The 25,237-nt window shown below is 43.0% G+C and overlaps 1 protein-coding gene across 3 annotated transcripts; it reads left to right on the forward strand.

Moving 5' to 3' along the window:
* The first annotated feature begins 2,037 nt into the window (after positions 1–2,037).
* On the forward strand, positions 2,038–24,228 carry pcdh2ac (protocadherin 2 alpha c). Of its 3 annotated transcripts, XM_041943528.1 has the most exons (6): positions 2,038–4,285; positions 4,322–4,622; positions 7,240–7,249; positions 8,217–8,281; positions 11,739–11,824; positions 21,473–24,228. In XM_041943528.1, exons 1-6 carry the CDS (start codon positions 2,038–2,040, stop codon positions 21,778–21,780), a joined length of 3,018 nt encoding a protein of 1,005 aa, XP_041799462.1. In that variant the 3' UTR covers positions 21,781–24,228. The 3 variants fall into 3 exon arrangements, with proteins under 3 accessions (XP_041799462.1, XP_041799460.1, XP_041799461.1); XM_041943526.1 differs by lacking the exon at positions 7,240–7,249 and having other exon boundaries at positions 2,038–4,628; positions 8,216–8,281; XM_041943527.1 differs by lacking the exon at positions 7,240–7,249 and having other exon boundaries at positions 2,038–4,620.
* Positions 24,229–25,237: the final 1,009 nt, after the last annotated feature.

Consider the following 25,237-nt stretch of genomic DNA (forward strand, 5'->3'; position numbering starts at 1 on the left):
CCAGGAGAGGAAAAAAAGATTATGTGGGCAGTGGACGCTCATCTTGGCCTAGTGGCCAGGGTGAATCAAGAGGACTCAGGTCCTCACAAGGCCACTTCTTCACAGCATACAACTTGTTTACAGAGGGGCAATGGATCACATCAACACAGTTTTAATGTCAGTACCCTACTGGATGCATCATTGTTGTTTCTGTATTTATATTCAGGCTGTTCAAGACAGATTTATGTGAAACTGTGGACACTGTGGTTGATTAAGTTTTCAGCAGGCATTGTTTTGCTGCCAAAAGAGCCAAAAGATCTCCTATTTCTCTCTGTCATGTTGACTGCATTAGTGTATCACCAGTTTAAATATGAATTTAATTGAGGTACATGGGTTCTTAGGTCAGAGTAACAGAGTAGGTCAGAGGACAACAGAGCAGGATGATCTGGGTGTTAATGTCACCACTTCTGACACTATAAATTTGCCGTTCAGACCTTTCTGCCAGTTACACCTTCAAAAATGTCTTGGTTGGCAATGTGGAATCTGATATGTCTTGTCAGCTGAAATCAGACTGATGTGATTTGTAAGCTGTAGGTGACTTAATGTATATGATGTAATGTAAGTGATGTAGTGAATCAGTGATGTGTTTACTTTTAAATATTAGTTCTTGCGGGGTTCATGTGCGCATAAACACTACGGCCTATGAGAGGCAAGTGTTGTATTTTGTGGAAAGGGGTCACATCTGGAGCATCTTGTCCATGACCCGTTTAGCGTCGTCACCAGTGAACATCCTCATGATCATCACAGGCTTTGAGTTTTGGGAATGAACATGTGCCGCAAAGGGCTCTGCAGCACCCACATCCAGTAGTGGTATAAGTACAAAGCATTGTCAGCTGTCACTGTGGTAGGGGCGTAAGGCTGAAAGGGAAAAGGGGACTGAGTATACAGGGCACCATGTGCCCACAAAGATGCTAGAATGAATAGCCAGGGATGCAGGGAGAGGCCCTTATAGACAATGTACAGGGTCCAGAATTTTGTGTCACGCCCCTGAGGGGAAAAGTGATATGAAGGAACAGAAAATGTTTTTGTGCTGACAGAAGTCCCCAGTGTCTCAGTCCTGAGGTGAGCAGACACAAGGTGACAGCCAGATCCACAGCACTATTGGTCTGATGGCTGTGTGGTCGAAAACAGGCAGAGAACAGCCTCAAACGCACCCCTCGGTTCACCTGTCACTTTCCTTTTGTTGCGAAATAAACTCGAATAAATCACCTCCTTTAAAATCATAACACTGAACATTACTGAGACTTGCTGCACTAAAACCAATTGCCTTATTTGTTTTTCAGTTTCCTTTTATCTCCAAAATATAGTGTGCGTGTATCAGAAATCTGCTTTTCCGTTTGACTCCTGGGTAATGGTGTGTTTTCATCAGTGAGGACGTCTAATCGCCAGGCTGGAACATAAATCAGTTCCCCAGCGCACAATGAAAAGGGCGGTGGCACTGACAAAAAGAGGGAAAACGATTGTGCCGAATTCATTTAATCGAAGTCAGTGTGCATATGACAGTGGCCGCTCCGTGTGCGTCGTCCAGATGTGTGGATGGATAAAACTCCAGTCTTTTCGTCTTTCAGGTTTTTATTTGTATTAGATGGTGCACGATCGTTTTATCGGAGGTGCTGAAATGCAGCCAGCACCGTTTGAGCGAGTGGCTCCCCCTCCCCTTTTGCCCACAGACACCATCACCACATCGCAGGGAGGGAGGGAGGCAGAGAGAGAAAGAGAGGGAGAGAGAGAGACCATAGGCAGCATCAGTGAAAGTCAGCCTTGCTCGGAGGATAGAGAAATTTAAAAACAGCACCCTTACAGACAAAGGAAAACATGGATGCACAGGGGGAAATTCCGTTTAGACAGGCACCTGGGAGGATGCGGTGGTCGTCCTGCACATAGTCGGAGTTATGCACGGACTATTCCCTCGTTTTTAATGAGGCGGGTGGGGACGCACAGCAAGCTGAAAAGGCGGAAAGATTTCTCAAACCCGTCTGCAAATTCTGCCTGCCTGCGATGGCTGTGACGGCGCGATGCTGTTACAGCGTGAAGGAGAATGTGCCTTTTTCCTTATATTTGGTTATTTTCGTACTCAGTGGCCTTACAAATGCACAAATTCGATACTCCATTCCGGAGGAGCTGGAGAACGGGGCACTGGTCGGTGACATTGTCCGTGATTTGGGTTTGGACCTGAGAAAACTTTCCACCCGACGAATCAGAATCACGTCGGACAGTGGTCGGAGATACTTCACCATTAATCACAAAACCGGGAAGCTGGTGGTGAGTGACCGCATTGACCGAGAGACAGTTTGTGAATTCAGTGGCACCTGTTCACGCAACCTGGAGGTGGTATTGGAGAATCCACTGGAGGTGCACAACGTGGAGGTGGAGATTTTGGACGTGAACGATAACGCGCCGCAGTTCCCTCGAGATGAATATCAGCTTGAGGTGTCGGAGTCCGCCTCCACCGGGTCGCGGTTCCACATCGAAGGAGCTCAGGATGCAGATGATGGCTCCAACTCTGTGAAGCAGTACCGCCTCAGCCCAAACGACCATCTCACCCTTGACTCTATTAAGCCCTTTTCCGATAATAAGCACATCGAGCTTATTCTCAAAAAGCCCTTTGACCGCGAGCAGATGCCCTCTCATCAGTTAATCCTGACAGCAATGGATGGAGGCACCCCACAGCGAACTGGCACGGCCAAAATCAATGTACGTATCCTTGATGCCAATGACAACGTGCCTGCGTTTGACAGCTCCGTGTACAAAGTCAAACTGTCCGAAAACTCTCCAAAGGGCGCACTGGTCATCAAGTTAAACGCAACCGACCCCGATGAGGGCTCAAATGGGGACGTCTTTTATTCTTTCAGCAGCTACACGCCAGAACGAGTTAGGCAGATGTTTTCCATGGACACAGACACTGGTGAAATTCGTGTGAAAAACAATATAGACTATGAGGAGACAAACTCATATGAAATGTATATACAGGCTATGGACAAGGGGCCAGCACCTGTGGCAGTACACTGTAAAGTAGTTGTAGAAGTTTTGGATGTCAATGATAACATTCCTGAGATTGTGCTGTCTTCACTTTCCAGCCCTGTGCGTGAGGACGCCCGGGCTGACACGGTTGTAGCATTGATCAGTGTGAATGACCGTGACTCTGGACCAAATAAACAAGTTACCCTGGAGATCATGCCCCATTTGCCTTTTAAGATCAAGTCCTTCCGGAACCACTATACCATCGTCACATCTGCTTTCCTGGACCGGGAAACCATCTCATCCTACAATGTCACTGTCAACGCTGTTGATGGAGGCACCCCACCCCTGTCATCTCAAATGACCTTTAAGGTGGACGTTGCAGATGTGAATGATAACCCTCCTCGTTTTGAACAGACGTCATATACTGTTTATATTACAGAGAATAATGCTCCCGGTGCACCTCTATGTGTTGTTAAGGCCACAGACGCTGATGCTGCAGAAAATGCACGCATCACCTATACAGTCCTCAATGACAACAACCATGGTATCCCTGTAGCCAGCTATGTCAGCATCAAACCTAATACAGGTGAGGCCTATGCCCTGCGAGCCTTTGACTTTGAGAAGCTGAGAGAGTTTCACTTTCAGATTAAAGCCCAGGACAATGGTGTGCCTCCCCTCAGCCGTGTAGCCACAGTGTATGTTTACATTATGGATCAGAATGACCATGTGCCCAGAATAGTCTACCCACCTGCCAATGGGAGCCGCACCACAGAGACGCTGATGAAAAACGCTGAGGCAGGAGTGTTGGTTAGCAAGGTGACAGCGTGGGATGGTGATGCAGGGCAGAATGCTTGGCTGCTCTTTGCCCTGGAGCAGACCAACGCAGACCTTGACCTGTTTAAGGTGCATGAGTACACAGGTGAGATCCGCACAACAAGGCGTGTGATCGAGGACAACTCCACCTCCTTCGTTTTGACAGTTCTGGTGCGCGACAACGGCTTACCGCCTCTCTCCTCCACCGCCACCATCCATGTGCACGTGATGGAGCTGCCACCGAAGTTGACCCCTGACCCCAAGCGCATCATCAGGCCCAACAGCCCCCTAATGTTTTCCAATGTCACCCTCTACCTCATCATTGCCCTGAGTGCCACAACCTTCGTGTTCCTGGTCACGGTCTTTGTGCTGGCCATTGTGCGTTGCCATGCCTACTGCACCCAGCCTGGTTCCTGCTCTCCATGTTGCGTATCCAAGAAGAGTGTCCCAGAGGGGGCTGCCCCAGCGGGTGGTGGTGGAGGAAGAGCTGCAGGTGGAGGAGGTGGAGGAGGAGGAGGTGGTGGAGGTGGAGGTGCAGGTGGAGGGCAACCAAACAACAATGTGGCCCTGCGCCGTGACCTCAAAGTGGAACCGCATTATATTGAAGTGCGGGGAAATGGGTCTTTGACCAAAACATACTGTTACAAGACATGCCTGACCGCCACGTCAGGAAGTGACACTTTTATGTTCTACAACACGGGACGGCCTCACAGTGGCACCTGGGGCTCGGGCTACGTCACCAGCCACAGCGGACAGAGCCAGATATTTGTACGGCGTCTCAGTATGCCAGACGCAACTGCCATTCAGGTGTGTGCCTGGTGTGATCTCTGTATTTGTTACTTTAGATTGCCTCACGACAATAAATGACACACAAAGCACAAGCTGTAAAAATTCTCAGAGATTTATGGTTCAGGTTTTGCTCTAGGGCGGTGTTCTTGCAGTAGGATTGCAGCTGACATTTATAGCTCTGGAGTGGTTGAAGCCTGTCATCTGTTCTTGCATGTTTAGGTTTTAAAAATTCTACCTTCTTGCTACTATTTTAGACAGGTTTGTGTGGCATATAAACATTTATTGGGTATAAAGGGGGAAAAGTGTTGCACTCCAAGGGTCTGCTCAGTCCTTTTAAGTTCTCTTAAACACATTTTATGACCTGTGTCTATCAGGATGAAGAAAGAGATACTACTATTTTGTTTATGTATATGCTTCAATTATTACCGTTCGTGGTTGTTACATGCTATTTATCTTCAGGTCTGCATCTTAAGATGGCATACTCAAGTGTGGGTAGCTTCTCTGGTTTGTGTGTTTATGTCAGTGGGCAGGTGGGCGTGCTCCCATTTGCTGGATGTGGTCGATAGTGTCTTTGTGTGTGTGTCTGTGTTTGTGCCACCCTTGCTAAAGCCCAGTTGTTTGGTGATTCAGGGTATGAGATGTTAAAGTGCACCTGTCCTCCACAGTTCTGCATCGAGCTGTAATCAAAGTATTTTCCAAGAACCGTCTCTCGCTCTCTTTCTCTGCTCCCTGTTACTTATTCTCTTTTCAAAACAAACTAGTAGATTTCAATAGTTTGCTCACCTATGACCCCACACAGCCAGTGTCATTTGTCTACTGTGGGCTGTGTGCCACAGTATTGATGTCCAGTAGGTCCAGAGGGCTTTCAGTGGTCATCTCTAAGAGAGGGAGAGTCTGGGAAATAGTGCAGCCTTCATCAGCTATGAGGGCCACCAGTCACACTGCACCAAAATATCCTCTTCTGGTCACGTACCTCGCTGGTACTGAGAGGTAAGCCAGAGTTTGGGAATCGGTGAAGAAGGCAGGAATTGGTGTTTTATTTAGACTGAGGCTTCATTTCATGGCTTCATTGTATTTTCCCATGTAAAAGGTTGATGACAATATGAGTTGTTAGGATCATTTGTGGTTGTAGTAAAACAAACAGTATTATTAGGATAAAACAAACATTATTTGCTTTCTACGTATATTAGTGTTTGCCCCAGAGCCTCTGTGGGTCTGTCTGTGCAGTGCACAAAAGGATATTAGAGAAATTGTGTGATAAAAAGAGGAATGAAGAAATGCTTAAGATAATTGTTCTGTTAACACTTGCCGTGTTCCTCATTAAATGCCAGTCATGTTTGTTCTTGCTATGCAATTAACTGGCATCGATGTGTTTCTCGGTATTGTGCGTGGATTGGCTGGCTCCGCGCAGATGAGGCGGGGGATGAAAGGTGATTGGACACAGTGTTGATGGCGGAGGTGTGAGCTCTGTATCCATGCTAGGAGTGTTCACTCAGAGGGAGAGGGAAGAATGGAGAAATAGGCGAGAGAAAAGGGTTGAGTGGCCAAACCAAAAGCTGCCTTTATTCCCTGATTTACAATGTATCGCCAGGCACCGAAATGAATACCCTAAAAACCCGTGGGATCTTCTTTTCTATTTCCACTTAATTTGGTTTCTACCTTTCCAGTGATGAAACACAACGTATTGATTTCTCCTCCTCAGCACAAGACAGATTTTTTTTCCCTCTTTTCTTCTGTTTTTGTTTATATTTCCTGCGTTGCAACACTGACTGGTAACATTCTAGTTTTGCATGTATATCTTCCCTTGGGAGTATATCAGACTGTTTAGGTTCCAGGTGCTTGTATCGAATGTGTGTATGTGCAAGTGCGGGTGTGTGTGTGCTTGCCCCCATTAACAGCATACGGCCAAGCAGACCTCTCCCCTTGGCCACTGGCATGCCGCAACAGGGCCAACATTTAGCAAAGCCGTTTAGTCCCATTTGTGGACAATCTGGTTTTACTTTGAATGTTTTTTTTTTTGTATCTCACTGTCTTCCCGTGCATTGTGCAAAAGGTAAAATTAGAGACAAATATAAGACAATCTAGCCACCGGCTGTGTTTTGAAGAGCGATTGTCTTTAAATAATCAGGTGCACCCTCAGTTGCCATTATAGATAAGTGTCTTTAGTGCTGCAGTGCTGTGTATCCCTGTACACATTCTCCTGTTTGATTGACTCCAGGAGGAATACCAGGCTTCTCTCATTAAGACCAAATATTGGATTTCAAGGGTGATGAATGTCCACTGCAGACTCATAGAGGTCAATGCAGCTTCAGCAGCAAATGAACATCTGTCATATTTGAAAAGAAATGGGATTGCAAATGGGTCTCTTACGAACTGCATGGCCAAGCAGGGCGAATTTAGTGCTCTCAGTCAGATTGGTTTAGCTCTGTCAGTGCTTTAGGTTGAAATGAGAGTTATGTGGTTAGGTTAATACCCCATTTTTCTGCACCATGAGCTTGATCTTACAGAAGAATCTATACCACAAATTAATTTTAGTCCTCTAACCTAAGTTTTTTTAAAATGTTGTAATCTTCATATATTTGTGAAAATATAGTTTACTGGGAGCACAGACATTGAAGTCTCATATTAGGATGTCAGTTGTAGTGATGTGGTGTCCCTTTGTGTCCCTCTGGCCGAGGGGGTTAATCTGATATCTGCCCTCCCCTCCCCCCTCCTTCCTCCACCTGTGACCTTCACAGGAGTGAAATGACGGAGGGCGGTGGGTGCAGGGTAAAATGTAGACTGGGCTCTGCATAGTTACCACGGAGAGATGTGTCAGACTGACTCATGCAGACTGTGTGCCAGTGAAACACAAGGTTTTGATCAGTGTAAAGAGGATGTAACAGGGAGAAAGAACTCAACAGCACAGGAGAAGAGGTGGTGAATATACAGAGGCAGAACAGTAGGGGAGGGGTGAAAAGGAAAAATACAGCAGAATCTGTTCATAAGCCATGATAAGGCATTGATGAAAAACATGCAACGTCATTTTGTGATGACTGATTTTCACATTTTGAAAAACTTTGATAGCGAATAGAAAGAAAGGGGTCGAGGGCATTACGTAAACAGCTGTAACTTTGAATTTAGTCTGTCATCAGTACATACAGCACTGTGAGAGTTCTGCAATGCTTCCATGATAATGGAGCGTACCACGACCAGGCTAATCTGAGTGGACTCACCCCTGGACATGTAGCCTCAGGGCCAATGTATCACAGTGCCAGGGTCAGTGGGCTGTTGGAGCGAAATCTCTCAGTCTTTTTTTTTTTTTTTTTTTTTTTTTTTTTTTGGTCAAAGTGCACGTATGGAAGTAGGGAGGGAAAAGGAGGTGTGCGGATGGGAGGAAATGATTGCACCTGCAAGCTTCACTTCATCACTCACTTCTGTACAAAGGTCCCCTCCCTTTTGAGAGTCAGGTCACCATGGTTGTGTGTTTGTGTATGTGTGTGTGGCTGAGTTTGTGTGTTTGCTAGTGCATGCGTGACGCGCATGCACTAGCAGTTCTCGCCATGACTTATTAATGAGATGGTATTGGCTTTCGCCTGTACTTAAGACTCAATTCCTCTCACTCTCTCTTGCAGCCCAAAGTGCCGAGTGCAGACTGGAGATATTCAGCCTCCCTGAGAGCAGGAGGTGTAATGCAGAGGTAAGCATCCCATTTTTTTTTTTTTTCCTGTCACTTTGCAGTAAGTATCTCATCATACCTCACCAGTCACTTTCACTTTCATCATGTTTTGTTGAAGACCAAAGGATGTGCACATTATTGTCCCACCTGATTCGATTGAAACAAATTCTTCACCATTCTCTGACTGATCTTAAGCACCACTAACCCTTAATTAAGACTGATTGCTACTCCAGACAACTTTGAAGAAGGTTTCAATTAGCCACACAAGTATAATGATACTGGGAGTCGTGTGCAACATATCCTCAAATAGTCTAAATGACTACAGTTTGCCAGTGAGGCATACTGTACATTTAAGATCTAAAATAATATGGACATGAAATGAATGCAAAGTCATTCTTATGTTAACTCAAAGAGAGAAGTCCTGTCATACAGCAGTGGAGACCAAACATAAAAGCTTAATACTGTGTGTTTAAAGCAAAGGTGTGTGTATCCAGATGATGCCCATCTAACATTCCTTTGCGGCTTAAGTAGAATAATTTGGGTAGGCAATGATAAACTAAACAAAATAGTAATTTGCTTCAAAAGATTAAAAGCCATGTTATCTTCCATTAAGACAAAACCCTTTTGGTTCTTTTCAAGTTTGTTAATGCTAGAGAAACAGTCGATGCATTGCTTTTGATGACATTAATTAGTATAGCTTGCCACCCATAGGTAGGCCATTACCTAAACATATAATTTTAAAGACTTATTAGAGGATATTTAGCCAGGTGATATTTTGAAATTGAAATTGAATAAACAGCATCAACATGAAAAGGGTACAGAGTGTGCCCCTAATACAAGGCGACTAAGAAAAAAATCATATCCTTTTCCGCCTTTGCATGACAGAGCCAGGTGAGGCATTGGCTTGTTGCAGTCAAGGTGTCTGAGATCATCTTTTCTGCCAGCACATTGCTCAGCTGTGATTTGTGTTGTGGGGAAAGGAGAGGGACTTAGCATCAGTCATTCCCAAAACAGAATAATTACCATCTTGTTTTTCCCATTTGCCACATTTACATTTCCCAAATGTACACAATTTCTACTGAATTTGCAGTTAAAATAATTTAGAAACTCCCAAATGACCTAAATATGATTACAAATGTCACATTTTAATAAGTATAAATTATTATTCTTGTAATCATCATTGAAAATAATTGAATGTAAAATTATAAGAGAAGTAACATAGCGAGGAGGGATGCCGTTGGAAATGGCTCTCTTAGTGTTGCCATAGACAGATGGAAAGCTGAAAGGAGGGAAGGGTAAGCAGAGAGGGGGTCACTGATGGATGAAGGGCAGGTAGTCAGGTGTAAAGATGGCCGATCAGGAATGTAGGGATCGCTGCATGACCACACCAGTGATCACATTACCCATAAAACACTGGGCTATTACCTGCTGTGGGATCAGATGGACCCAACCAAGTCAAGGGTCACGCTAATGAGATGGCACCATAATTACAAAAAGTCACAGGCTTAATGAGCTAGACTCAGGCAAAGTATCTCAATCGTTCCACCTATCATCTTGTCATATCTACATATATAATCGATCTAATCTGTCCACTTCCTGTAGATAGATATGGTTACTGCACATGTATGTGTATGCATTTCATATCATGTGATACCTTATTTGCACTGATACAGTCCGTATTTATAATTTAGTGCCACAGTCCAGTCTGCAAGTGCAATGCAGTTTAGATTATACATTATCCATACACTGCAGATGCACATGCTGTACAACCCTGATTCCAAAAAAGTTGGGCCGCTGTGTGAAATGTGAAATCATTTGCTTCACAAAGTGGTGAACCTCGACTCATCCTCACTTGTGATGAGTTAGCAAATGATCACATTCTGTTTTTTATGTTTTATGCAGTGTCCCAACTTTTTTGGAGTCAGGGTTGTGTGTATGCATTCATGTGTGCACTCTGATTTTCATCTCAGATTAATAACTGTCCACCATCTGAGGGTCATTAATGATACACGGATTCCCTCATAATTACAGCAGGGATTAAGGAGAGTTAATGGGCTTGTGTCAACCAGTCTACCATACTAAATCTGTCTCATGACTCACAACCCCTGATGTGTGTTAAGTTGATGTTCCCCATGTCCCATTACCAAGCCTCACTGAATGCTCATCTGTAATCAGAGCTTGTATGAGAGATTTTTGATACCACACCCAAACAACATGCAATGCACTGACCTATTTATTGTTTGTTCAGTTTCTGGTGGAATGTACAACATTTCCCCCTTGTTGTGCTTTTACATGAGTTCATTTTGTGATGAGTGTAGTTGTAAATTTAGCCTTATGAGAAATAATTAGCTGTGCAAAATGACGATGATGTGTTTACGGACAGTACAAGAATATGAGATGATGAAGAATGAGAAAGAAGGACTGACATTAGCTGAAAGCACATTATCAGTGCAGTGTTTGCCATTACATTTTATCAGTGCACCTTGATGATTCTGTTGCTTAGCAGCACTTAAAATGGCCTCCATCTCTAAATCACTTTTGGGCTCTTCACAGAACCGCTGTACATAGGGCTCTCGATTTGTACATTTTTTAACCATCTTGAGCATTGAGGAACAAGACATTTGTCCTTTTTTTATATATATATATATATATATTTCTATATCTGAGATATCTAATTTTGCTTTTGACAAAATCAAGTCTAGGTTCAGAAAGTCTTTACTCTGCTGCTAACACCCAGCAGCTTGAAGGTAACTATTAGATCGGTGGTGTGATCAAATCACAGAAGAATGATTTCATACTACTATCTGAATGGTTAGAAAATATCCTGTTCAAGGCTAGGGTAAGTGCTCATGGCTAGGCTGTTGCAGTATGTTTGTGTAATTTGGGTGAACTGACCTTTTAAAAGAGGTTTTATCTTCCTTTCTTGGATCATTTAAGAAAGCAGTGGTGATTCACAGATTTCACAAAATCTTATTGTCAGAGCTGGGAAGTATAATGCTTCCCTTTTAAAATAGAGGCAGTGTGAGGCAACTTTGGTTACTAGCAGCATTTCAGTTGCTGTTCAGCACTACTGAGAGTGTGGTGTTTTTCAGTAGAGGGGAGGGTGCTGAAATCCCACATAGCGAGTGTGAAAATGGAAGAACAGCCTTCTGTAATCCATAATCCAGAATATGTCAGGAAAATGTAGGGTGAACGCTTTAATCCAAATCTGAGCATTGCATATCTTGGATTGTGTTTGCTACACCTCCAACTAGTAACCTCACACAGAGTACTAAGGTCTGAATTTATTGTGCATTATAGATATGTGGGCGAGTATGGTTTAATAATGTGAAACAATCATAACATTTTCGTTTACCTGAGTATAAAAATATTTTTCTCTGGTGTGGGGTTTAATTTAAAATGGCTTCGTATATACTATGTGAGAGAATGTCTTCCTAGCGTGTAATATGTGCATTTGTTGTTGTTTTTTGTGTTCCAGCTCAGTGCACATGGAAGAGTCCTCAGTAATGCAGGGAGCCCAAGGGGTCCTGGTTCAGAACTGGCCGACTGCATCCAGCGCCGCTGGTAAGAATCTGTCATGCTACTCTCACCTAAACCAATCACATTTAAATTAAATACCGTCTTAGTCCCGGTAAAAAAAAAAAAAAGAATCTTAGACAAAGTAAGATGTCTGCTCGGCAGACATGGACCTGGTCTATTCCTCAAGGTCTAAAGAGTCTGCAGTTCAGTTGAATGGATCTCTGTGCAACACATTCCATGACACAGGCAATATCAGTTAAGACTATCTTGTACCCATAACTGTACATTCCTAAAGAGCTTATCAAACCACAAGAGAGCAATAAAATGAGGAAAACAGAGGTATCAGCTACGAGATCGCCCCAACCCACTCCAACCCCTTCCCACTGCTGCAGGGAGAGGAAATGACACATGCTACGTAGGCGTAGATGGATATCTCTGCATCAGGAAGGGAGACAGTAGAAAGACAAAGAGGAAGAGAGAGAGTGAATAGCTGTTTGGATTATCAGCAAGATGTTTACAGGGGCATAAGACACTGAGCCACAGAGGACAAACATTCAAGAACACATTAGAGAAGAATAATAAAACACAATTACTTTCCCTCCCCACTTAATGTGGCTTTCTTTCATTCTGTAGCTCTACACACATTCACAAAGAACAAGATTAGGGGTGGGTGATGTGGGCAACAATAGAAAATTTTCAATATTTGAATATATTTGTAAGCTTTCAATATTTTTATGTAATATATAGACATATCTGTGCATTATATAATTGTGCCATTTTGTGGTGCTAGATTTTTATGTTGCTCCCATGTAGTAAACAATCGTTTAATGTTTTTATGCCATCAGGAATTTCAATTGCAAAACAGTCTTGGCTGCAGGCACACAGTGGCAATAAGTCACTTTATTTACAAAATGTTTCTGGCCATCTAGCCGTCACCAGGACGGACCTCGCCAAGGCTCAGACAAAGCACTGCAAAGGGGCTTATTAGAAAACAGCGCTAGATGAATCGTAAGAACAAGACACTGGAGCATAACAAAACTGTAAATGACAGCACACTCAATGTTAGATGACATTTCATGGACATTGTAATGTGAATGTCATTGCATATGATGCCCCTAACCAAGATGTATGACCAAACATGCACTGCAGACACAGTGTCAGCGGCCTCTGTACTTTGAGGAGAATTCAGTTGTCAACTCTTGACTTTCCTTATGATGACAGGGGAGCAGGGTCAAAAAGGATTAAGAGTGAAATTGAGAAAGGAGTGGCCTGATAGGGAAAAATGGAGGAGGAGACCGGTGAACTAGCTAGACAGACGTATGTACAATGAGAGGACTGGAGCAAGGATGGTAGTGCAATTAAGTGTAGATAAAAAGGTGATTTGTTGTGATTAGGAATGTGGGAGCGCCTTGCTAGCCAAATGGTTACCGCACATGCCACAATGTTGCCGGTTTGATTCCAATCGGTGACCTTTTTTATATATCATGCCCCCTTCTCACTCCCCCCGTCTGCCTTTTCACTCTCAATCTGACCAATAAAGGTGAAAAAGCTCCCCCAAAAAACAACCTTTCAAAGAAAGGTTGTATAAATGGCCTGGTCTTTTATAGACAGCAGGTGGTGGGATGAGCAGGCAGACAAACTACCCACACACTAACTACTGTCCCTTCCTATCCACACACACAGCCGCCTCCACTCTGCCATCGATTTCTTGCCTTGGCTGAGTACTTACAGCCTGCAGGCACTTCAAAACATGAGAGACGTAGAGATAGAAAGACAGACAGAGAGAGAGCAGAACAGGCAGTAGTGACGTCCTCAGGGTGGGTCAGTGGTAACAAGATCAGCTGGTGAGGATTTAAGGTGGTCTAATTAAGCCGTGGCAGTTCGAGAACAACACATTGTGCACAAGCTAACCTTGCTGTGCCTAAAGGCTTACTGTCCCTTCTCTATTTTATCGTTAGTCAGGTTAAGAATGGAAATATTAGCTGAGGGCTATATCAGCTTTAGGTCACATTTTAGGTTTGGATTAAGGATAATTTTGGTTTAAAAGTGTCAGATAATATGAAAAGTGGTTATTTCTAGAGCTTGGAGGACAAGATTGAGAAAGATTTGTGTTCTGACATTCAAGTTGTGTTTATCATGTCTCAGAAATGAGAGAAATGGAGATATTGATTCATTGTGGCCTGTCACGTCGCTATGAGTCATACTGTGTGCTATTTATATCTAAATCATCTTGTTTGTTAGGCAGGCTGTGGTCCTTAGGTGGGGAGCAGGAGTATATGGGAGTTTGGTGTGTTGAGGGAATTGTTTCCGTCTGTGTGCTGTACCTTCAGGGTGTTGTTTTGCCAAACAATCTATTTTTTGCTTCGATGTTAGACACGGAGGTACAGCCGACAACGCCCCTCTTTCTTCCCCTCTGATTGTCAGTGTGTGGATTTGTGTGTTGGTATCAATTTGTGCGTCTGTGTCGGTGCATCTTGTCTTCTATTTTTATGCGTACGTGCCTGTGTGTGCTTGGCTGTGTTTCTAAGTGTGTTTTGGCTGCCTGCATTGTGTGCTGCTCCGACCGTGACAGATGGAGCACAGCCCACACCCAGATTAACAGACCCACATTAATGAAATCAGGGTTCTTCTGCTTGCTGTCCAACGCTGTCCCTCACTCCCTCCTCTGTCACTCCCTCTATTTCACAGCTCTGTCTCTAAACCAAGGGCACATATGGATTCAGAGAAAACTGTGCAGAATCGCAACCATACCCTGGAGAGATGGGCAGAGAGAGACAGGAGGGAGATGGGCGGGTTGCAAAGCCAGGGATCGAAAAGAAAGAAGAGAATGAGCAATAAAGGATAAGGTGGATGGGGAGGTAGAGAACCGATGGACATAAACTGTTTGGGAGGGAGCGACAATGAGTAAATCAGAATGATTGACTGTAGCAAAGGAAAGAGAGGAAGCTGCAGGAGGCTGCTGTTGCTAGGGGAGAGTGGTTAGACTAGACAGAGAGAGAGAGAGAGAGAGTGAGAGAGAGAGAGAGAGATAGAGAGAGATTGCAGCATTATTCTCCATCAGCACAAGCACTGTCACCATGACTCCTTCCAATGTCCTACTGCCTCACTGGAGGATGTAGTTTCCACGGCAACCATTCATGGCCCCTAATATTGGCAGGAGCGAGAGGAAGGGAGGGGGGCTGTGAAAGGGGAGTGCAAACATATGGTGTGGGACAAAAGGTGCTGAAGGAGGGGGAAAGGGGGAACGAAAAAGTAGACTGTGGCATGAGGAGGTGAAGGACAAGACAAAGGGAGGTGTTGAATGAAATGCACGCACAGTACATGAGCAAAAGCTAAAACAGAGCAAGAGGAAGTGACGGAGTCAAAGGAGGGAGGGATATGTTTAGAAAGTGAGAGTTGGAGGTAAGAGGTGTACAGTGAAGGAGAGAGCAGGGGAGTGAGTAACAGAAGGAGAGTGACCTACATTCACTGGGGCGGTGGTGTACTGCAGAGGTTGATGCAGGTTTATTGTTTTATTGTATCACCACAGATCGCACACACACACATGATTAGAGTGAACAGTAATCAGTTGCAGCAGGCACCTGTCAAAGCATAAATAGACCCAAGGGTGGAGGCAAAGGGCCAAGAGAGGGAGAGGAAATACAGCAAGATGATGGAGGAAAAGGAGATTTTGCTGGGGATTTCATCTTTCAGTGCCTCAGGACATGACCATATGATCTGCAAATTAACATCTAAGACCATGACCTCATCCATTTACAGTTTATAGGTGTGAGTTTTGATCAGTAAATTTTGAGTGTTTTCTCCAAGTGGTGCATAAAGAGAGACAAAGAGGGAGGTAAAGAAAAGATTAAAAAAAGGCAACTGATTCACTTCAAGGCTAGATTTCATACTTTAGAGCTGCAGTCTTTTAGTGAAGGTGTATTTGACTGTTGGCACAGTCAGAAAGGCAAAGTAGAAAAGTCTGGAAGCTGTCATGGACTTTTTACAGTTTCTGAATCCCTCCGCCTCATCTTTTTCCTGTTCTCTACTTCAATTATTTGCTTTCCTTTATTGTCACTCATTTTGGTTCCTATTCTGTGCTCCCTGAGTCTTAAGATATCTTGCCAGCTCTTCTCTCTCTCTCTGTTGCTCTCTGGAGAATAAATCAATTTCTACTTCTCCGTTATTTATTTATTTATTTTACCATAGCACCCACACATACTAACATACACACAGATAGCAACTCAAACTCCCACATGTACACCTACTTTCAGTGTTATTTTTATTGTGTTAAGTCCTGTCACTTGGGATTGCTTGTGTCCACCATCTGCCACATGGCCCAGCAGGGAGCAGACAGCAAGGTGCTCAGTCTGGCATGAAACCCAAACAGGCGTGCGCACACACGTACACACACACACACACGCACACACACACGCACACACACACACACACACACACACACACACACAAAATATGCATATGCAGAAGCATAATTGCTCTTAAAAACCGGCAACCAGCCATCATTATTGTATGATTACCCACCACAGTTTTATTTCTTTATTTCATTTCCTGTTAGCAGATTGGGGAATATATGGTAATTTGTGCAGGCGCAAAAATATATTCTTCCATCACCACTGAGGCATATCAGTGAAAACACAGACACATGAATAAGAATTAGGTTTTGAATAGACAGCATCATCACACTTTGTTTTTATCAAAATGGGCGCACACTGCACAGCACACTAACCGACACAGGTGCTATCTTGAAGGAGGGCGTGGTCCCAGCCGACTGTTTGCCATCATAACAGTCACAGATTTCTCTTCCACTGCAGTGTGGTGAAAAAAAATGAATCGCACCTTCAGGATCTTTTAATCCATTTTTTTCCCCTCCCTCCCACCCTCCGTTTTGGTGGTGAGCATCGTGTTTCATATCTGCATCCTTGCACTTCCTGGCCCCTCTTCCTCCTCCTCCTCCTCCTCCCTTCCTCCTCAGCTCGTTATGTAACGCTGCACTGCGCTCCACTGCGCTTCTGCCCAACTGGCCGATGGTAGGGTGAGACAAGGGGATGAATAAAGTAGACGTGGCAAAATGGAGCTTGGGTGATTTAAGTGGCTATGAAAACCTTGGGCGGCACATGGGAGCGAAGGCACATTCACACGCAGAGATTCTGGATTGAAGACTTCAGAGATCAAACCCAGAAGGGAGATGTAGAGAAAATCACAGTCTCTAATGCAAAATTATTGATTGCCGTGCCTTGTGTCCCTCATATCAAATACAGAAAGTTTCAAACTGTGCAAGGTACAGATACACAGAGAGAGTAATAGAGCTGGGGGCAATAGTCATCACTGTGGAACAAATAAACCATCCTTGTCTCTAATGTGCCTGGAAGTTATTGTTGATGGACAAGCTGTTTAATACCCAATCACATTAATGTTGCCATAAACATTGATAGGCATGATTAAGACTTTTGTCAATAACTGGGAGGGACGGGTGTCGGCTGGCTGAGTTTTCACGCAAGATTAGTTGAAAGGTCAGGGGAAATGAGAGAGAGAGAGAGAGAGAGAAAGAGAGAGAGAGAGAGAAGGTGGAGGGGGAAGAGAAACGTGGAGGCTGAAGAACAGTGAGGCGAGAAGAGAGGAAGTTTTGCTCTGCAACAGCCATCGACAAATCAGATTGAAGCAATGGCTGTGTGAAGATCAGTGTTGGGTGAGGCTGAAGGAAAGGACGTAGAGAAGAGCAAAAGAGCAAATAAAGTGAGGGAAGACATGGTATAAGGAGACAGATGAAGGGGCTTAAATATAGAGGGAGTGGACATTAGCTGCCATCACAGATCAAAGCCTATATCGCCATTGTTGTCTCTAACATCCAAATTACATATGCTGTTGGAGATGGGGGTTTTTTCTTAACAAAGTATAAAAAAAAACCCCTAAAGCAATGAAGACTATTATGATATGACCTTTTCAGTTGCACCAGAGTTTAACACAGCCAGACTACAGTGTGTCCCATGATGCCTGTTTTTTTTTTTTTTTTTTTTAATCCAGCATAAGACATTGACCCTTTCACAAACCCTCCCTTACCCCTTTCCATCTGTCTGCTCTCAGCATGACTCATTACTCTCCAGGGTGTTGTTTTGTTTATAGATTTAAGTTTGCATGGAGGCACTGGTGTCTCATCAAGTTCCCCATTGAGTGAGACAGGTAATTTCTTAGAGGCAAGAGAGTGGACGCTTTAGAGCACAGCGTTGCCAGCAATCCAGATTTCTGCATTTTTCATTTGGTGTTTTCGTGCTCCTTTCCCCCTGTTTTGGCCTTCATTTTGAGATTATAGAATCAGGGTCATGTTTCTGCTTGGGGAGTCAGATGAGGGCTTATCAACTGGGAGAAGACTCTCGCCTTGGAAATGAATGTGACTCTGGCTGTCTCTGTGTCTACATGTGGACAAAGCAGCGACTCGATCTAGCCTGCCCTGTGCTGATCTTCTCAGTCTCTTTGTCAAATTCTGTCTTCTCTCTGTGGCTCTTGCAGCTGTGTTGTCACAGTCAGTAAAAGTATGAGAGCTTTTTGGGGAATAATGATGTGAAACAATTCAAATGCATGACCCACTTAATTCTTGCACGGTGGTCCAAAGCTGATTTTTTTAATGTATCTGAGGGAATTAAACATGATTTTGAAAATTCAGACTAGGGCTGCAACACAAAATTCCTGCCAGTTATTTTCTCGATTAATCGGCTCACATCTTGGTCTATAAAAAGTCGAAAATAGTGAAAATGCTCATCACAATCTCCTCAAGTCCAGGGTAACGTCTTCAAATTGCTTGTTTTGTTTGTCCAAAACCCAAAGCGATTCAATTTACCATGTTAGTTTGTCTCTTGACTGACTGACCAACAGTAAATCAACTTATCATCCCAGCCGTATTTCAGACTTGAATCCGTGTGTGTTTTGGTTCACGCATTAAAACAATTCAATTTAATGCCATTGTCTACTTCAACTTGGACAGTTCTCCTGCAGAAGGAGGAGCTTTACAGCAGTGTGTGCCTCTATGACTGATTAGGATTGAATGTCAAGCAGGGGACGTCATGTTGGCAATGGCTTTACTCCATGAACCTTTCACTGTGAGCAGATCTCACTGAGACTTGCTAATTGAAAATAGTAGAATATGGAGGGCCAAACAAGTAAGAAGAATCAGCAAAATATGAATTAAAACAAGGGATGGAACAATAAAGAGGATGGGAGTACATTATATTTAAAAAAATGAACTAATAAACTCCATCATCTGACAAATTCAAGTTTATTAATGTGAGTGACTTATGGCTCAATTAGTTTTCATTATTCATCACCCTGCATCTTTATAACAATGCAATGCAGTATTGTAGCTGCCAAACACAAACACAGTAACTGCATATGAGACTCGTGGGGACTCACTATCTCTGGTATCACCGAGGTCATTGGACAAAATCCAGCCTACACCCGACATAGTTTAGTCAGAGTAACATTTCCATTCTCTTTCCCCAACTATATTTAGGATGGCAGTTCATTTTGTGTAGGAGATGCAGCATGAAGCAAACTGAAACCAAACATAGCGTCTATATTTTGAGCCTGGCCGGGTAAGATAAGATTGTAGGCTGGTATTCTCTGCCATGGGTACTGCATGAGGTCAGGCTTCTTCTTCCAGACACTGTTCCTTCTGGTTGGATGGAGCCCTGCTCAGTTAATCTCCCCTTTGGAAAGAACTCAGAAAAGGAGTCGGAGAAATAAAAGGAATATGTGAGGCAACTGTGGCAAGTAGGTCATTGCTGTGAGGAAATAACCAGAATGACGGGTTTTTTGCTGGTAGTCTGTGCTTAGTTTTGTTATGCTGCACATAGACATTAATGACACACACCCAGACAATGAAGTACGGGTGTGATCACTCCTTCATGCATGGTCAGGTTGGTTATTCATGCCATCCTAAATACAGTCACACCTGCCAGTTACTAAATAATGATGTGTTTGCTTCGTGTGCACTTTTCTTACCAATGTCCTTTCCAACAAGGAATTACTTATGTACATGTGATAACCCTTTTGATCATGTCATTTATTCTGGGGACAAGACATTTCTGTCCATTGGCAGATCAGTAGACGATGAAACCTATGGCAATAATGAAAGCTGTTTTCTCACTTGTCCGTTAGCTGAGGAGGCTGCTCAGCTAGACCCAGTCACCTTAGGAGATGCTGTTTTAATTTTGAACACGAATATTTACCTTACACAAACATCATATGACACACAAGGACTTCCTGTACAGGGCAGACAACAAATTATCTGATAAAAGTAAAACATTGTTTTTTAAAACAGTTCAGTTAGATTCCTCTAAAATAACACAGCTGTGCTTTATTACCTTTTGCCTTTAACATAATGATGAAGGATTTAATGTTTCATCAACCAGTGCCATGGATGTTAGCTTTGGCCAGGAGGGAGCCTTTGATTCATTGCCCATTTAGCAGTCTTGTCTTGGAAACCTCCCATTAAGTTTCACCACCTCCCCCCTTTTATATCATGTCGTGGCTGTTCTTTGTGGAATGCAGCTCATTATTGACCGATTAGATCTTCTTCTTTTTTTTTACAGTGGCTGCTGTGGATATCAGTGAACTCTGCTTGCGGTCGAAGTTTTAACACAGTAGGCATGATTTATGTTGATAAAAGCTCAGGGCAGATTTGCACTTTGCCTTTTATTTAATTTGCAGCAGCTAATTTTACAGTCAGCCACTGAGACTTCCTCCTACAGGCATGTTCTGTGAGCTCATGGTGGAGTTCAGTGGGGGGATTTGTCTGAGAAGAAATCAAAATGGAGATGTAGTAATTAAAAACACTAGATGCTACGAAATAGAGATATTAATTAATTAATTATATAACAACAGGCTAAAGTTAATCTTTGATTAAGAAAACATTTGGACATCTATTAATGATTAAATTAAATAATGTTAATTATAAATATAGACCATGAATAATATTTATTTGCAGGAAGGTTTGTCAAGCAAATGTAGTAAATCAACTTCTGATGAAATCAAAAAGATATGAAAACACATGATGATGATACATGATGAAGATGATACACATGAAAAGATACAAGCCACCACAGTGTACCTGTCATCCTGAGAACATGTTTGTTTTGGTGCAGAAGCAGCTCAGTGAAGTTCAACTTTAAATTAGGTCACCCTGTATTCTACAGAAATATGACAAAACTGTTATTTTTTAGATGAATAAAAGGTTTTTACCAAAAAATGAGATTACTACAGGCAATAATAGCTAAATACAATATCTTAATATCACATAAAACAGAGGCTGCGAGAGAATGCGAGATCATCTCTTATCATATCTCGTCTGGTTATTTGTTCAATCCTCCCTTGCATTTGCATGCATGACAGACAGACCCAACCTGTAACATATGCAGACAACTGTGCTTCCAAGCTGGTGTGTTTCATAAGCAGCCTTTATAACATTCATTTAGGTGCAGAATGCATCACAGATGAGATGGAAAAAGGCTTAGGAAATCTGAGAGTGTCTGAAGAATTTTGCTTTTTACATTGCAATTCAGAGCGAGTGGAATATAATGGTGGCAAATGTTATGCTCTCCATGAGTAAGAAAATAACATTTGGTCATTTTGATAACCACATCTGTTCAAAGCAAATAGATAGCAAATAGTAACCCATTATCAATCTCTCTATGTTGCTTTCAGATGCTGAAGGGGGAGAGGTGTCCCCCCCAATGGGTGCTGGTGTAGACAGCAACAGCTGGCACTTTCGCTATGGCCCCGGCGGTCCTGGTGCACCCCCACAACACCTGAAGCCCGGGGAGGTTCCCCCAGAAGCCTTCATCATCCCTGGCTCCCCTGCCATAATATCCATCAGACAGAACCAGGGAGGAGAGGACGACAAGAGCGATTTCATCACCTTTGGGAAGAAAGAGGAGGCCAAGAAGAAAAAGAAGAAGAAGAAGGAGAAGAAAGACAAGAAGGATAAGGGGAAAGATGATGGAGACGAGTAGAGGAGCAGAAAGTGAAAACAGCAAAGAAGAAAAGGGCGTTGTTAAAACAGAGGTACCAACCAAAGTCCACTGGGCAAAAAGATAATGTGAAAACTATTATAGATTTTCCAATTTCATTGTATCACCTATTTTCACTGATAATATTTCAAAGAACCTGGCCTTACCAAGATTTATTTTACCTGCAGTCTCTCACTGAGGTAAATTATTGATCTTGCCTTGATAAACAATAAAATGATTGATTTTGCTCCACGCCCCTATGTGCCTATACACCCTGTCAACTCATGTCGTTCATCTTTCCCAAAAAGGAAGGACCACACTTTGCCCTCGTCTTGAATTTTTTCTCCTTTAACCCACTGGGCACGTTGGCACCTCTGTCTTACCCCCTCCCCAACTATGATGTGTAAACCATTCTCTCTGAGAGAAGACAAATACTTTGTACAAGAACAACAAAAAGCTCTGTGCCAGCCGAGGAAAAGAAGAAAGACAACGAAGATTGAGACAGATGTATGCCATCTGGAGCTGGACACACATTACTTGTAAATAGCACAGGAGAGAGTCACTGAAACTAAGGCTAACATGACACTGCTGCAGATTCCTCTGATATTTACCAACAGTGTTTCCAGAGATCGCAATGAAACCACATGCACACGCGCATGCTCACACATTCAAACATGCAAACGCATACATACACGTACCATGACAAAGTAGGCATGGAAAGCACTTCAGACCTAGAGAAAGGGAGAGAAATAAAAATGGAGAGAGAATCAACTGACATCAAAGATATGTGCTTAAAACTAGACACTGCAAGCTTTTTGCCCTGCACAGTCACCTACGCGGTGTGCATGTGTACATCAACTCTCTCAGGATGGACACAGCATCCTTTGCAATCACTCTGTATTTGCTCACTGCATTGAAGGACAGAGAGAGCTTCTTCTCCAACCAGAGCCACAACTGAGGAATGCAGAGAGCACCGGAAAGATGGCGAGATGGGAGGATACCTGCCATTCTCCTGAGGATCACAGAGTGGAGAGTCAAGCTGAGCTGGCTTGTGACTCCGCTTCCAGTCAGTGGACTCTGATGAAATCTTACAGAATATTAGGAGAGTCTTGAGATTTTGATAACACTGTCTCTTCTCCCCCTGCTGCAGCAAAAGCCAAATGCTTTCTGCTTTGAATGTTTGGTAGCAACCAGTCCTTACCTGATACCTTGAGTTTACAACTGCTCACCCGCTTGTACTTCCCCCAGGCTGCCACGAGCCATCCTCTCCTCCCCAGACTGCCTTTTTCTCCACGGTCACCCATCTTCACGTGATGAAGTCTGTGAACTTGTTTTGTTTTCATTTATTCTCTAAAGAGATTCACTATTGCATCCTCTGGATTTTTTTCTTTTTGTCATAGCTTTAACTGCTTTTTGCGTGTCATGCCCACCCCTATTTACCCTCAGACACTGCACCTAACCCCCGCTCTGACCCCCTGCTCAGGATCGATCCTGGGAATGGCCTGCTCTGAACATTGTGGTGTGCTGAGAACAGCATGGAGTAATGTGGATGAGGCCTGGGGAAGCCCAGTTGGGTTCCTATGCCCTGAACTCTTGTCAGATGTCTCTTTAAGTGCACAACGGTTCAGTGCTTTTAACTTGCAAGAACTACAGTACGCTGTTCATTTTCCTGTTTGTAGCCACAGATGAGAGGGGACCAGGTGGGATGAGGCAGATTATAGGGGTGGAGTCCTGGGATAAAGTGAGGAGACAGGTGCCGTGGGCTGGCCCTCCCCCTCCATGTACAAGAGAAGAACATTGTTCTCTAAATTGATTGTTTTGGATCGTTGAGTCGCACATTAGCTTTTATGTACGCTGTAAATGTAGCGTAGACTTTTCATAGATTGTCTCTACATTAGTAATTGAAACCTGCTAAAAATACGGGCATCTAGGGAATCCCATCCCACAGCTATATCCCACCAATCCTCTCTCAGGAGGTTTTGAAAAAGGGGCACACACATGCCTCAAGACCTGCTTCTGTTGGTTCCCCCTCCCCTGCCTGTAACTTGTTGCCACGTCCCCAAAGTTTTGCGGCTCAGTATGACGTCACTCCATTAAGTGGCTGCTGCATGTACTGCTCTAAGGAAACACATACTATATAGAGAAATATATATATAAATAGATAGATGGCTATGATTTTATTCTTTTGTATTATCATTTTTCTTCATTACTCGCACAGGAGATATTTGTATGTACTTCTGTCTGCCAAACATCTATGTACTACAATCTTCACGCCCCACAGATGTTGTATGGCATCCACTAAACCTCTTTAGATATTTGTAAATGCTATAGTGTGATACCTTTCAACGCAAGTTTATTTTTTTCTTTTACCGACTATGATTTTTGCTTGAGAACAAGCAAAGCAAAAAAAAAAAGCAAAAAAAAAAAAACACAACACTTTCTGTGTCTGGCTTTGACATGACGATCTAACTAACACTGTAATATTGTAACTGAACTATGTATGATCCTATGATGAGCTATCACTTCCCTTTCACTCTAAAAAAAAATTTAAAAATGACTGAAAAAAATCCAGTGTAAAAAACGTATATGTAGTGTATGCTTGTGTTTAGTGAGCGGTCATGCTGTCATTCTTTCCCAATGTATGGTGGTGAACTATGGTGGCAATGTGCTGTCCTAAATGGACTAGCCCAGATCTGTTGTAAAACCTTTTTTTTGTACACCCGCTAATCAACTGTGACAGTGAAGTAGTGAATTTCATTTATTTCATTTCATTTATTTTCTGACTTTTTTATTTTACCTAAATGGATACAGTGGTATTGTGTTTTGTTTATAAATCACTAATAAAGTTTTCTTTCTTAAAAATAAATGTGAATTCATTGTGTTGGGGGGTCTTTGTGGGTGTGCGTGTTAGTAGTGCACTAGTGGTTATGGTTAGGGTTAGGGTAAGTCTCCAGGATATTAATATGAGTCTATGTTACATACTGAAATGTTCAAAATGAGAATTTAGTGTAGTAGCCTACACGTCTGTATTTTTTAAATACTGTGTAATGGTTAAGGCTATTTTATAATTAAAGGCTAGCCTTTTGTAATGAAAGCCTTCATTAAAAATCAGTAATATTTTTGCAGGGTCCTTTGTTCTCAAGAGAGTTTTAGGGTCAATGCAACACTTCAGAAAAGTATGAGAGAATAAATCAGTAAGAGGGAGAAAGAAAACAGGTCAGGACTAATAAACCATCCACAGCATGCTCCCACCTATCACACATGCTCACATCCCACTTCTTTCTCTGCACTGACAAGCACTCAGATGAGAGACACAGGCAGAATGACCTGCCCAGCACTGATGCCCTATTTGTCCTTGTTGAAAGCCATGGTCACAGATGGTCCAAACAGTCCCTTGTGAAAGGAAGCTTCCAGAAGCAACATAATTTAATAGAGTGGCTAAGTAGATTTATTGTATCCC

This window comes from Chelmon rostratus, chromosome 9 (assembly GCF_017976325.1).
Source record: "Chelmon rostratus isolate fCheRos1 chromosome 9, fCheRos1.pri, whole genome shotgun sequence".
Lineage (NCBI taxonomy): Eukaryota > Metazoa > Chordata > Actinopteri > Chaetodontiformes > Chaetodontidae > Chelmon > Chelmon rostratus.